Here is a 14,600-nt window from a genome sequence, read left to right as displayed (position 1 = left end):
TACATATGTGTGTGTGTGTGTGTGTGTGTGTGTATATATATATATATATATATATATATGACTGCCTGGTGGCCTGGTTAATGGTAGATTTCTTATATCTGGCAGATACAGCCAGGATGGAAGAGAAATAAAATGATAAAGAACCTGATATATATCAGTCATTAAAAAACTGCCACCATCTACTCCACCCAGTATTTTTTTTTTTTTTTTTGAGACAGTGTCTTGCTCTGTTGGCTAGGCTGTTGTGCAGTGGTGTGATCTTGGTTCACTGCAGCCTTGACCTCCTGGGCTCAAGAGATCCTTCCACCGCAGCCTCCCAAGTAGCTGGGACTACAGGTGCTTGTCTCCATGACTGGCTAATTTCTATGTTTTTTGTAGAGGCAGGGTTTCCTTATGTTGCTCAGGCTGGTCTTTAATTCCTAGGCTCAAGACATCCACCCACTTCAGCCCCTCAAGGTGCTGGGATCACAGGCATGAGCCACCACACTCGGCCAACCCAGCCTTTTTTCCTCTCCTTTTCTGACACTTTAATATTAGGCATTTGGCTACCAGGTAGTATTTTCCAGGTGGCCCTTTGACATGTTGCAAAACAATATTTCACCTTTAAATTCTGAGTGCTGGTCTTATTTCTCTGTTCTTCTACCCTCTGAATACACACTACTTTGTGTGAATTTTGCTGGGAACTCAACTTCCTTTGGCCTCCATGACCATGTATTATTTGACTTTGGTTATGATCACCTCCACTAGGTTTTGCATGTGCTGAATGCTCTGTTCACTTCACTCTGCACAAAATAATTTGCAGTAAAGTTCGTGAGGCATTAGCTCAACCAAGAGCACTTACGCACACTATCTGGGGCAATAAATGACAAGGTGGTTTTAGGTTTGTGACCTTTGCCGTAATCTTCATCAATTCCCTCCTGAGACCTTCCCAACAAGCCATGCATCTTCAAGCCAAATCCAGTTGTCCCCTTCCCATCAGATTGCCAGCCATAATCCCCTGGAGAGGTTATAGAGTCCTGATGAGAAGTAGCGGGCAATAAGCTGTATGCACCCAAATTCAAAAACAGCTAGAGTACGTTAGGCTTGATGCCGTAGATAATAAGGAGCTATTGTAGGCTCCTCAAAAAGGAAATACTTGATGTAGTGATATGTCAGAAAGACTGATTTCCTTGGAACTTAATTCATTCCAAACATGAGTTAAACTTTTTTAAGAAATGTCTAAATAATGAACTAATAACAATGAAGTGTTAATAGTTAAAGAACTGAAGGTTTTAAAAAATTCCATTTGGCATAATTAAGGGATAAATCAGTTCAAATGAAAGATGTCACTGTTATTAAAAATCATTCATTTATTGAATTATGTTTCATGTGAACAAACTGCATTTTTAAGATTATTTGATTATTATATAAGTTAATGTCATTTCCAGTTTTTGGAAAATTGATATTAATTACATGTCCTCAAAAATGTAATTGAGTTTATCAAATAATTTCTCAAGGGCCACCTGATACCCACCAGATGGTAACCTGAGCCAAAGGTAAGTCAGAACTCGAAGTTATAGATAGCTCTGAGACTACGAGTTACCAGTCACTCATTTCTCAGGGTTCCTTTAAAACCACAAAACACAAAGGCTTTCTAACACTTCTGTAAATCCCATTTGAACATAATGAAACATGCTCTATCCACAGTGCTTACAATAATTAAAGTTTTTTTTTCATAACAGAAGTCTATCTAGAAATAGCACAATATGGAATGATCATTAATAGATCTGTTAAGGTACTTGAATTAATGCCTATCGAGAGCACAGGCACACATTAGTAAATTTCCCAAGGAAAATCCATTTTCGTTTCCAATTCTGACATTTTATTTAAAAAAATTATGCCTTTCTCTTAATTATTTCAGTAAACATAATGAGGTTATTGCTAACTATACCTCAGAGTATTTTATTTTCTCCAATTTTTTAGTAATATGAGTCTACTTGTAATTAAAGGCATGCTGCATTAATGATGCTGAGCATCTCCAAGGGAAACATTTAATGTCCACCTTATAATATTATGCCAAAATTACATGCACAGAAGACTTTTTAATAATCTTTGTTTCCTAATTTAGTTTTGATTGGCTCTGAAATCCATAGCAGCACTCAGGGGCTTCCATTTCCACAGTCATCAGCACTTCTGCACCATAAATTGTACAAACGCACATGAGTTCTTCCGTCTGTAGGCTTCTTTTCAAAGCGTCTGTTTAACTTATCCTGAAAATTAGCTGCAGGCTAGAGATAATTGCAGATAATTTTGCCATTTTTAAGCCACTGGGGTGTGAGGGAAGATATGACAGCTAAGTTTGTCTAAACACAAAGAACAAGTCATAGCTTTGTGTTGACACTTCAGCTTTACACATAGGTTCAGATCATCCTCTCTGCTCTTTATGCAAATTGAAACAAACTGTAGTCACTAGATGATCTGTGTTTCCCCATAAAGCTCTGCCACCTGAAGCTTTCAGTGTGGCTGAAAAGATAGGATCTATTCAAATGTGTTATCCCAGCCTAAAAAAAGGGTTAACCTCCATCTTCCCTTCAGATTCTTCCCCATTGATGAAAACAGAGATTTTCTTTAGCCATCATCAACTCAAAAGGAATATATCAAATTAAAAAGAAAATGCATGGTTTTCAATATACACAATTTATGTATATATGTATATATGTACATATATACACATTCCCCTTCCTCATTCATTATGATTAATAGAAATGGCAGTGCTCTCCTGAAAAACTAATGTTTATAAATACTGGTACGATTAATACAGAGCAATTTTAAAGTACTTGACATTGACTATTAATTAAGTATGGCATCCAGGTTAATAAGCAGAGATCTATTGTTAAATGGAATCCATATGCTCCTTTTTTTTCCTGAAATTTTCCTCTATATTAAAACAAATACAATATTCGTGGACAGTCACTGGCATATAATGATGAGGCCAATGAAAAAAGCAGCAACACGGACTCTTAATGCAATGCCAATGAACTTCAACTTTATATTAAAGAAATCGGTCCTGGGAATTATAGGTGTTTCCCTGACCACATTTTCCCTCAGTGCTCAGAACCGCTATAGCCACGGCTAATAAGGGTGTAACTAGCTGAACAAGTGATTACTGAAACTATCTTGTGAGAACATTTACATATAGGGGCTAAGGAGTGGCTGTGCTTATGTGGCAGCTCCCCTGATGTAATAGGCCATAACCACCCCCAGGGAGCAGGTATGCATGTGAATGCCAAGGAAGGGAGAACGTGTACGTCATAACACAAATGACTTCATGGATCCCTATTAGACCCTGGACTAAGGAGTAGCTAAACAGGTTTGATATGACAGCATCCTGAAACAGTTTCCTAACCTTGTGTCAGGAATCCTTATACTAAAGAGTTTTATGAAGCATCTAAAGCTGCAGAGAGGAAGTGTTGCTGTATCAGGCCATTACCATTGACATGGTATATGATAGGCATACAAATAGTCCCAAGATGTATATTTAAAAGATAGATTACTAAATTTGTTATGCCAATCTTATGCATATTAAGGAATACAGTTAAGCACTGATAGGTAATGTTTCAGAAATCTTACATTCTCCCTTGGAAAACCATTCTGTCCAATGACAAGTTTACATCCACCAAGGATTCCAAATATCTGCATCACACTAAGATGCAGCTTTTTAAAGACTGTTCTGCAGAGTTTCATGTGAACATGCAAAGCATACACATTACCGCATTTGAGAAAGCTGAGGGATATTATTTTAATTATTTTCTCCCATTTGGTCTCTAACATCACTTAGCCAGTGGACTGAGAGGAATTGACTTGTTTAAATACCCTAGACCATGTCCTTCTGAAAGGCAGGCATGGGAAGATCTGTAACATGCTCTTTGCACTCATAATGGGAGAAAGACGCATGCTGAAGACACCAAGTAAACCCTTCAACATGACAGGCAGGAGCAGTGCTGAGCAAGCATTCTGTGGCCTCAGACTGAAATCAGGGAAGCTGCACCCACAAATCACACCTTGAAAACATCATATAGGGCCTATGAGAGGGAACAGCACCCTTAGAAAGAAAATTTACTATTTTACTTAGATCTGTAAACTATGAAACAATTCCAAAAGAGACATGTTGTTACAGGTGTCATGTAAACAATATACAGAGCTAGAGTGTTCTTAATAATATGAAGACTTGGTCCAGAATGCATCCTCTGCTGTAAGAAGCAGAAGACGACACAAGTTTTCACTCAAACAGCAATCCGGATTTGTAATGAGATCTTATATTTGAACTTTTATGAGAAATTATTAAAGGCCTCACATAAAGCCACCACAAATGTCTCTGCTCCTTTACAGATTTATTATGGTTTTGCTAATGTGTTTGAATAAACTTCTTCTCTGGAAGTCTCTGCTTTGCAAAGCACATACCTGTTCCCAGAGAGACGGGTCCTCTCTTTGAAATATTTAGTCTTTCAGGGCACTTTAGTTACAGTGACACCTAATAGCCAAGCATTTTTTCTCACTCTCCACAAAATCAGGTTTAGACTATAATTCAAACCAGTCCCCAAAGGCACTTCTGAAAAATGGCAAGCCCTTAGCTTTTAGGTGAAAACACTCTTTATTGCTCAAAATTGTTTCCTGTTACAAAACCTTTTTTACAGTGCTGGGTCTAAGATGATCTTATGCTAATTTAACTCACTGGGGACTGTGAACAGATGCTGCTTTGATTAATAGTTTCACTATCCTGAAAATGCCAGGCCAGGTTCAAGATAATATAGTCAGGTAAGAATACTATTAAAATCTGCCATACAATTTTATCTGTTTTGTGGAGACAAAATGGGATCACAGTTCTTGTATCAAATAAAAACCACTTATAATAAAAAATAACATAAACCAAATGAACTCACCATCTGAACCCTTTAGCACATTAATGTATACCATTTGAATCACCAGCCTCTTTACTAATACTTACAGGAATATTGTTAGCTATGTCTTTTGTAAAAATTCAGTGTGTTACCCCAATGTTACCTTTCAAATGGTATTTAACTTTCCATGCAGAAAAAAAGACTTATATAAGCCATGAGAGCAATGAATTCTATAACTTTGCCAATCAAAAGAAAAGTATCTGAATTTATGTATGGTGAGCCCTTACTTTTTAGCACATAAGTTTTCTATGTTCCAAAAGTCATCTTTAAAATATACATAGAAAACTATGACCTTGAAAATGAGGGGAGTTGGCAAATAAGGTTTTTCTGGAAAAACTTCTCACAAGGCTTTAGTCTCTCGCTCCTGTACCTTTTTTTCTTGCTGGTCTCCTAACCAAGGACTCCCAAATCATAGCAGCTTTCTGACGGAGATAATTATGAGATCTAGTCTCTCCTTAAACTATGGAATTTAAGACTGGCCTTATATACATATGTGAAGAAACATTTGTGTTTTGAAAGTTGGTTTGCCAATGCATTTTATCCTTAACATGACAGATATGACCTCATCATATTTCTAACCTCCAATCTAAAATTTAACCTTCAACTGGACCTTTTCTTTTATAATATGTGTTATAGTGTAGCTGCCTTAGTAAAACTATTGGTTTTCAGGGAAGCAGAAAGTAAGTTCCTTCCAGGGCATCAATCACACTGTGCAAATTATAATTCTAAGCAGTATAAGCCTCCACTGAGAAAGAAACTAGCCTGTTAACACAAATCTGCCACCTACAGATTCAACTTATTGCGTGAATTGTCTTTACACTCACCACATTTGTATGCATATGCGATTAGACCCTATTTATATAAAATATTTTATGCAAAAGGGTTACCTCACCATTGCACAGAATGTCTCAGGAGGGTCTCCACAGGTAATATCCGGAGGATCGAGTTTCACTTTCAGATATTTTGTCATGTCTGTGGATTCCGGCTGGCAGGCCATGTAATCCCAAACTTTCCCTTCTTCTGTGTAAATCTGAGTCTTACACACATCATAATGTCCCCATACCAAAGGGTAGGGCTGCATCACTGAGGACACTGTAACCCAAAGGGCATGAATCGACAGGAATCTTGACAAATACATCTCTAAATTCTTTGTAATCTTCTTGGAAACCAAAGCAGAGCTTGATTTATGATCTGCAATCTTTGTCTATTTTACATATATATACATATATGTATATATGTATCTGGGTAGGTAGGTCTGTATATTTAAAACAAAAACAAAAACAACAAAAAAAAAAACACGAGGATGGGACCTCAAAGCAGATTCCAAAACCAAATATGAAGAGTTAAGATATTGTGCATATTCAGGTATATTGAGGACTTTGGTGGAAGCCTAACATACTTGCGTGTTAGGCGTTAACAACTTGCAGCTTTCCTTGTCCTAGAACATATCTATTAGATTCAGGTCTAGTTTGGTTTTGGTAAACGATGTCCAATTGCAGATAATAATTTAGCAAACTGATGGCTCTCCTGTTGTACATCCAATAACCCTGAGTGGTCCTCAATGTTCACAGCTCACAAGGGATGCTCAGGCAGGCTGAGATATCAGTGTCTGAAGCAAAAGGATGAGTGTCTATAGCCCGATGTCTGTTTCCCATCAATCATTCTTTTCTTCCGGCACCAACACCCTTTTAGAAACAATAAGAGTAAGAGTTATTGTCCCAGAATCAGTGTATTACGAAATGCACAATATGTTGACATTTTGGAGGTCTGATGCAACATAAAGCAAATTGGTGTAATACAGATAACCTTTACTCAGCTGCTTTGCTAGAATGAGCAAACCGCGGAAATCATTCACGTAGGGGGGAATTTTGATATGAAGGATTTAACTCTTCCATAACAAAGACAGACACGTGTGTTCTAGGTGAGTTACAGGTTTTCACTTCAAAATTTATATTTCCATCTTGACAAAACTGAGAGCAAGCATCTAGATTTAAACATTTCTCATATGCTGCAATGCTAGAAAATCTTCCAAGAGAACAATGGGGTAAATGAGCGCTTTTATAACGGTGACAAAGAAATGACAACTACTTATATCCCTTTTGTCTCTTGGCAAAGAGACCCTAAAAATCTCCAAATTCCTTGTACATCTCTTAGCTTTTGTTTGCTGGAGTCAAAATCAGCCTTGTTGGCATGAGCCAGTCCCTGTGGATTTGTTCATTATATTTGAAGAATTTAGCATCTTTTGTTTAGCTGCATTTAGTACTAAAGATAACTTGGCTCTCTGAATAAAATACTCAAAAATAAAACCAAAGGAGCAAAATTTCCTTTCATAAGAATTTTCTATATTTTTATATCTTTTTATAGCCATTACATCTGCATTTGCTGTTACATTCTGTAACAGAAGGGAATTTGTCCCAAAGGCGAATATTATAAGCTGTTTTAAAACTAAAAGCTCTGTAGTAAAACGCACAATTTAAAATGCACATATAAAAATAGTCGAGGGTGAGTTAACAGGCCACGAAGCAGAATAATATGGCACTAATTCTAAGAAAAAATAAAAATTACTGTGTAAAAGTACTTTTGGTTAACTGATAATGCACTCTACATAACTATGGGTAAAAGTCATTGGTGAGTTTAACTGGCCCCTTTTCTGTTTAGAGATCACTATCCAAATCTAAACAAAAGCTAACATTTGAAAACCAGGCATTAAAAAGTATATTTTCTTAATTAGATTATTCATATTTATAGTCTAAAAATTAATTGATTTTTAAGCAATGCGAAAAGGATTTTTAAAAAGCCTATGGTTTTGGAAAATTCTATTATAGACCCTTCAATTCACATTAAAGAGTTGAAATATGGAAGCTCACTATCTTCAAACAATCTTATAAAGGGAATTCATTTTATTTAAATAATGTACCATCTTAAAATGAACTAAGCCACAGAGACTATGAAATGCCAACAGATGGCTGAATTGTGTTTCCATAGCAAAGTAATTTATAATAATTGCTTTATGGATGCAAGTGCAATTTTCATTATATTCAATTCATAAAATGTTATCATACAGCTGCAATTTGTGATATTTTCTATTAGAAAAAGTGTTGAATATTTGAGTTCCTATGAAGCAGTAATTAGTAGTTTGTCTAAACATGTATAAACTACAGCTTTGAATCAGCCTCTTCCTTGTAACCTAAAGACTATACAGTGTAAAGCACATTTTGAAATCTTAAGCTAAAAAGAAAAAAAATCAGAGAAGCATGTGTTGTGGCTACTACAGCCTTCTGCTTTCTTCAGATTCGTTAGTAATTTTAAGTGGATATTTTCAGACACAGCTAACAATTTGACAATTAATAATCTGAGAAGGTGTTAAAATGATACAAATCTACATTGTTGGGATGGATTCTTCAACTGTGTTTACTACATTTTAAAAGAGGAAACAAATACTTTCCAAGAGGCGGGGAGATGTAGGCATTGCAATGGAAGCAGTGTAAAATCTACTAGGTCAGAAATTATTACCTTTAATTCTTAGTTTCAAATACATAGCAACTGATTTATCAAGAATGATATAATCTTGAAGACCTGGAATTGACTGTTTTGAGTTTGAATGGAGTGAGCATTGTGTGTTTATTTTTAACATAATTTTCAAAACACCATTTTAAATATATATTTGAATGCTTCCTGAGATTAGTCTTCACTATCTATTTTAACCAATAAATGATATTCTCCTCATGCATTTATTCTCGGTTACGCCCTCCTCAACCACATTTCACATTACTGCAACCACAAAACAAAGGGCGACCATACATTTGTACATGAAAAATTTGAACACTCAGGAAATGTATGTGAACCCTTTGCTACCTCCTGACACAATAGCAATCCCAATATAACGAATTCTCATTAAAGTATACCAGAATTATAATGATGGTCATTACACAGAATTATGGACTACACCATTGATCGAATTTAGAGAACTGACAAGGAAAAATGCAGAGGAGTGCAAGATATTTGAATATTAGGCAGTTGCAGGACTGTGCAACAGACATTCTTGACAAGAAGCAGCCAATTATAGCTTAAATTTCTGGCACACAACCAGTTGTGATTAATAGTTTTCCATTACATTACAGACATATTATTAATGTATTAAAAATGTCAAGCTTTGGCAAGCACTAATATGGCATGGCTCAGTTAGTCTGCAGAGTTTACATTTAATGAGCTCCCATTGACACAGAAAAAGATATTGACCACGGCATATTACAGATCAGGAGCAGAGGGACACTAAGCTGTTATTTAACATAATTATTTGATTTCGTTCTAATTTTTATATTTATACTATCATTATGTATCATGCATTTCAGGGTCTTTTTACTTTTCAGTGTCACATACACTTCAAAGGAAATCCTCTTAACTTCAAATTAGTAAGAAATTAAATCTATGAACGTCCATGACACACAATGGAAAAGCAGCCTCTGAAAATCAGGAATTTGTTATTAAAGTATAATTATGGAGTTTTCAAAGAAAATACAATGATGTAAAAATAGAATATTATTTACACCTTAACCTCAACTACTTAATGGCACTGTGTCTATCTGCTGTGCTTTCAAACAGGTTAAAATTATCAATAGCTTCTTAAAAGCTAAGTCATCACAGCAAATAGCTAGGCAAACCGATTATGAGAAGGACAGTGAATAACGTATTTGGGGACTTAATATACTAAACCTATCCCTTCTGGCCCATAACTGAACTAATTGTGAAGTGATATGGCCTTTGAATTTGTCTCAGGTGTCCATATCACCTAAATGAGAGCAGATTCAGTAGAGCTCTGGGCAGCTCCAGTTCTACCTCCTCACTTTGCAAACCTTGGGAACTCACTGTAATCAAATAATGCTATCACCTCTACTTGGGATCTAAAGTACTGAGAAGTCCTCTTTAATAAGAACACCTATTAACAGGTTGTGAGTACCCCATAGACCTCTGGTGTATGAATTTTCAAAAAAGATAAAATTATGTCATGGTCCTCAAGTTGATAGAGGTTATTGATCCGGACTAAGATGGGCTGTAAAATGGCTTTGCACACATAGAATATGTACTTGTCCAGCATTCTGCAGCTAATCCCCTTCCACCTTGGATTAATTTTGCAGAAACCATTTTCACAGGCCCATTCTCTCATCAGAAAAAAAGCCTCCCAAAATATTACATGGAAGTAATAATGATTAATATTATAAGCAATTACATTCCAAAAGCAATTGCCAGTTTCATCAACTGAGAGGAAGACATTATCAGTAAATCTCCTAATCTAACTGGATTTCAGCATTCATTTTAGTATATACTCTCACTAGCAGGTGGGAATGGTAGCAATAGGCTATTATTTCATAAATATTCAGCTTTGCAGGGGGACTTTAAATAGATAACTATTGACTCATTTCTCATAGACATTAAGAATTTTATAAATATGCATGTTTCTGAATGGGAAGGAACTAAAGGAAAATTGACTATATAGATCACTGAGTGAAAATATAAAAAGAGAGAGATATACAAATCCCATAACCTATCAAAATTAACAGCTTCCAGCAGTCATAGAAAAATTTATTACATAAGATATTTTAACATGTATTCAATGCTCTTTGCACTTACTTATTTGTTCTGAGGAAAGCATTTTCCAGTCATCTTAATGGAAAACATATGCTTCTGTCCTTTTGTTAACTGTCTCTCAAAATATAAGGAATTTAACATGTACTGCAACATCATTGGCATAGCTTACTCACACTTGATTGGGTATTATGAGCAACTGCCTATCATGAGATTCTTAATAAACCCAAATAACACACCTTGAAAGATCTCTATTTTCACTGAGAGAAGACTGATTGGAGAAATTAGATAGCACATATTTTTCAGGATGATTGAGGATGGGATAATACACAAAACGATTTCAGAGTCAGTGAAGCTTAAAAGAAATCTAGAGTTTAATTACCACATGAACAACAAATACTTAATTCTCATGCAGGGCAGTTCAGAGATCTAAGGTCTCAAACATATATATGAGAAGCTTTACACCCACCTGAAGTTTTGAAACACAACTTTGGATTAATTTTTAAAGTATGCTAAATCTTATACTAACCTAAGTCTTTACTATTATAATCTCTTATATTATGCAATATAATTCACGCACATATATTTCAACGTTAACATATAATTGGTTTTCAAAGTTGAATCCAATTTTCTTTTTTCCAAGTGACTTGGTGCTTTTGTAACTAAAACTCTCCCAATTTTTACGACACTTAGAAAACCTATCAAGTAAATGTGTAAGGGTTTAACTTTTTAAACAAATTACCAGATATTTTTCATAATAATAATGAAAGCAAAGGCAGGTATTTGCACCACTTGCAAAATACACAAAAGGAAATTGCAAAATACATTCGCTTCCTCCTGAAAAGGCTAACCTGAATCATTTTAACACACACACCCAGTGAAAGCTGGCAAACCAAAAATATTAACAGGAAAACAGCTTTATGTTCAAATAAACTGTTTTCATGCAAAAATTTTTAAGATTATCCCTCTTAAATTCCACAATAGGAAACATCACCAAATTAATAGTCCAGTATATAAAATCCTGAATGCCTTCATGGTGGTCTTCAGTGGTGAAATATATCTCATTTCATGGCATCCAGAAAAGAAAACATATCCCTGGAACAACATTACATGTGAAATACTTGATGCACGTTTTTCCTTGCATGTTGATCCACATGCAGAGATCCAAATTTTATCTTAATGAAAAACTGAAAGTTGCTTATCTTCAAAAAGAATCTTGGACAGTTACTGAGCTGCTATTCCTTTGCCAAAGAGAAAGGGAGGCAGGTAAGGCATTCAAAGTGACACAGTTCAAAATACTTAATGAAATGCGGAGCTGCTAATTCCCTCACTAGAGATGCTCCTTAAAGGACAAACAAAACAGAAAAGTCTCCTCTGAAAAAAAAAAATTTTTGAAAACTTTCCAACAAGCTTAACCACTAAGCATATCTGAATAAATGATTTTAATGTAAGATCTTTCTGGTTATTTTTTTTTCATTTCTGTAAGATAAAAAAAAACTTTTAGTATTTTCAGTCATAAAATAGGGCCTTATTTCTAGAGCAAATCTACTGCCAGATTCACCATATGTTTAGTGGAGTTCTGAATCTTACTCAGAATTTTCCATTCCAAAGATTGACAATTTGTTATGAGAAGGAGTGGCTCCATTATTCCCTGTATGAAGAGAAGAATGGGGGAGAGAGGAGGACCCTCTACTCACTGGAAATCTGCCCCTGATGCAGTGATAGGAACTTGACATGCGACTTTTCCAAATAAAGTTGCTTTAAAATCCCCGCTAGGAATTTTCTTCCCTTGCCGTGTAAGATGACAGCCTACTTTAAGTGGATTTCTGAAGGAAGGAAAAAAAAAAAGTCCCCGGGTGAAGTTACTAAAATAAACAGTAGAGGGCGCAGTTTCTTTTTATATCTAAGTTTTTCCTTGTATGAATCACTTAATTGGTTATTTTAGGCCCAATAACATTCAGTATTATTTGTATTATATATAGATATCCAGATCCATACGGGAGAGCAATTCAATGTCCCTAGCCGAATCCATCAACCGATTAATATGATGCCAGTAAAGAATCTGAGAAAATATTCCAAACAGCATCCCTACCCCAAGTCTCCCTCTTTCAATTTCCCTTTCTCCCCAGCTGTACAACATGGGATAGTAATGCTTTAATCTCACATCAATAAAGGAGATTAAAAGAAGGGACTTCAAAAGGTCTCGGTGTGGCCACCACATCCCCAGAGCCGGCAACAGGGCAAGTGTATTTTGTTGTTGTTGTTTTGTTTTGCTTTTTCCCCAACAAATATGATTGGCGAAAGAAGGAAAAAATAATGATAACCCTCCTGAGCGATGTGTGTGGCCAGGTGTGAGAGAGAGAGACAGAGAGAGAGAGAGAGAGAGAGGGAGGGAGGGAGGGAGAGGGAGAACGCGGGGCGCCTCCTCAGTCCGCGGATGGAGGCTCCGACCCCGCGCCTGGGCTCGGGACACAACAGGCGACGCATCACCCGCCCGGGGCGCACCCCCGGGAAGACTCGCGTGTGGGTGTGAGCGTGTGCCGGTGTGTGTGCGCGCAGGGCGCCGCGCGCTGCCTCCTCGGGGCGCTTTACAAAGTTCCTCGCCCACCCGGAGCTTTCCCTCCCGCCTGTGGATCGCAGTGGGGGGGCGGGGGGTGGGGAAACCCGGGGAGAGGGGCACGGGCGAGAGGCGCGGGTCGCAGAAGGAGAGGCGCGCCGCGGGCACTTACCGTGTGGCTCGTTTGCCCTTGCGCGGGGCGGGAGCCGAGCCGACGGCGCGGGGCGGCGGCCCTGCCCAGCCAGCCTGGTCCGCCTCGGGCGGCGGCCGCAGCAGCGGAGCCCGCGGGCGGCGCACCGGCGGGCGGCGGCAGCTCCCGCGGAGCCTCCTCCCGGGCGCGGGAGCGGGCGGAGCGGGAGGGGTGGGCGTCAGGACCCGAGCCGCCGCCGCCGCCACCGCCGCAGTCCCGATCGCGCCGGGCCGCCGGCGGGAGAGGACCCCGAGGACCGAGAACCCCGCGCCGGCCCGCCACTCCCCGCCGCTTAATTACCTTCGCCTGGGCCCCGGGGGGAGCCTCCTGCACGTCGCCCCCTCTCGGAGCCGGCACCCAGAGGGGGAATTCCTTCCCGTTGACGTCCTCTTCCGAAATGCAAAAAGATCAGTGACTTTGACAGGTAGATGAGGGGGAGGGAGTAAGGGTGGGCGGAGAGGAAGAGAGGATGAGAAAGGTGCCTCTCCCTCCAAAAATATAGTGATATTAATAATGAGATCGCAGCCTTCGGAGGTCGTGCCAGCCCAGTTCCCCGCTCGCCGGCTCTCCTCCGCGCCTCCTCGCGCCGCTGCCTCTGACACTTCTCGCCTTAAACTTTTACTGAGGGATATTTTTTCTTTTTTCTATTTCTATTTCTTTCTCTCTCTCTCTCTTTTTTTCTTTTTTGTTTTTTTCAAGCCGCAGGACGATGTTCTGGTTCCTGGGGATCAGAACCAGCGGCCAGGCGGTTCTATGCCGCTCGGCACCGCTTTCATTTTATTTCAGATGAAAACGTTGAGCTTAGTCAGAAGGGGCATAAATCAGGACAATTAGCATTGGCGCCAAGAAGATCCTCTAGTACCAATTTCTCCCGGGCTTCCTTCGCGCATTCCTCCACTCAAGTCAGAAATGTCACTGCACATAGCGCTGATGGCTGCGAGACGCGACGCACCCAAAGTCCGTTTGATGAAATATACATGGCCCACGACGCTTCGGGATTGCGGCTCCCGGGCTCCCCGCCCCCGCCCGCGGCGCCCGGCCGGGACCCGGCTCCGAGAGGGCAGCCAGCGCCCGGCAAACTTAGGGGCCAGTGCCAATTACAGAGTGAGCGCGAGGGCCGTAACGGGGAGCGCCGAAGACGCGAGCCCGGGAAGCCGCAGCCCTCGGAGGGGTGGCACGTACGTTTCACTTAAAAAGCAGATCTTGTTCTGCAACCGCCAGCGAGTGGAAGGATAGCAAACCTTACACTACCTCGAGACCTGGGCGCTCCGAGCGGTCCTAACTCCGTCCCGCTCGCTGTTGCTGTTGCCGCCGCTGCTGCTGCTCCGGCCAC

The 14,600-nt window shown here is 39.2% G+C and overlaps 1 protein-coding gene across 9 annotated transcripts in view; it reads right to left on the bottom strand.

Moving 5' to 3' along the window:
- The window catches only part of NTNG1 (netrin G1), a 376,597-nt gene that overhangs the window by 342,971 nt on the left and 19,026 nt on the right, over window positions 1–14,600 (bottom strand). For 7 of the 9 annotated variants that reach the window (XM_032262856.1, XM_032262861.1, XM_032262863.1 and 4 more), the window contains exons 1-2: window positions 13,568–13,656; window positions 5,830–6,622 (exon numbers count right to left, since the gene is read on the bottom strand). In XM_032262856.1, coding sequence (XP_032118747.1) covers window positions 5,830–6,075 — 246 coding nt within the window. In that variant the 5' untranslated portion in view covers window positions 6,076–6,622; window positions 13,568–13,656. Of the gene's footprint in view, window positions 1–5,829; window positions 6,623–13,249; window positions 13,362–13,567; window positions 13,657–14,600 lie in introns of those variants that run through there. The other 2 variants (XM_032262857.1, XM_032262858.1) reach the window with 2 other exon arrangements.

This window comes from Sapajus apella, unplaced genomic scaffold (assembly GCF_009761245.1).
Source record: "Sapajus apella isolate SASKATOON/1434 unplaced genomic scaffold, GSC_monkey_1.0 scaffold131, whole genome shotgun sequence".
Taxonomy (NCBI): Eukaryota; Metazoa; Chordata; class Mammalia; order Primates; family Cebidae; genus Sapajus; species Sapajus apella.
This window is presented reverse-complemented; position numbering and strand designations above follow the sequence as displayed.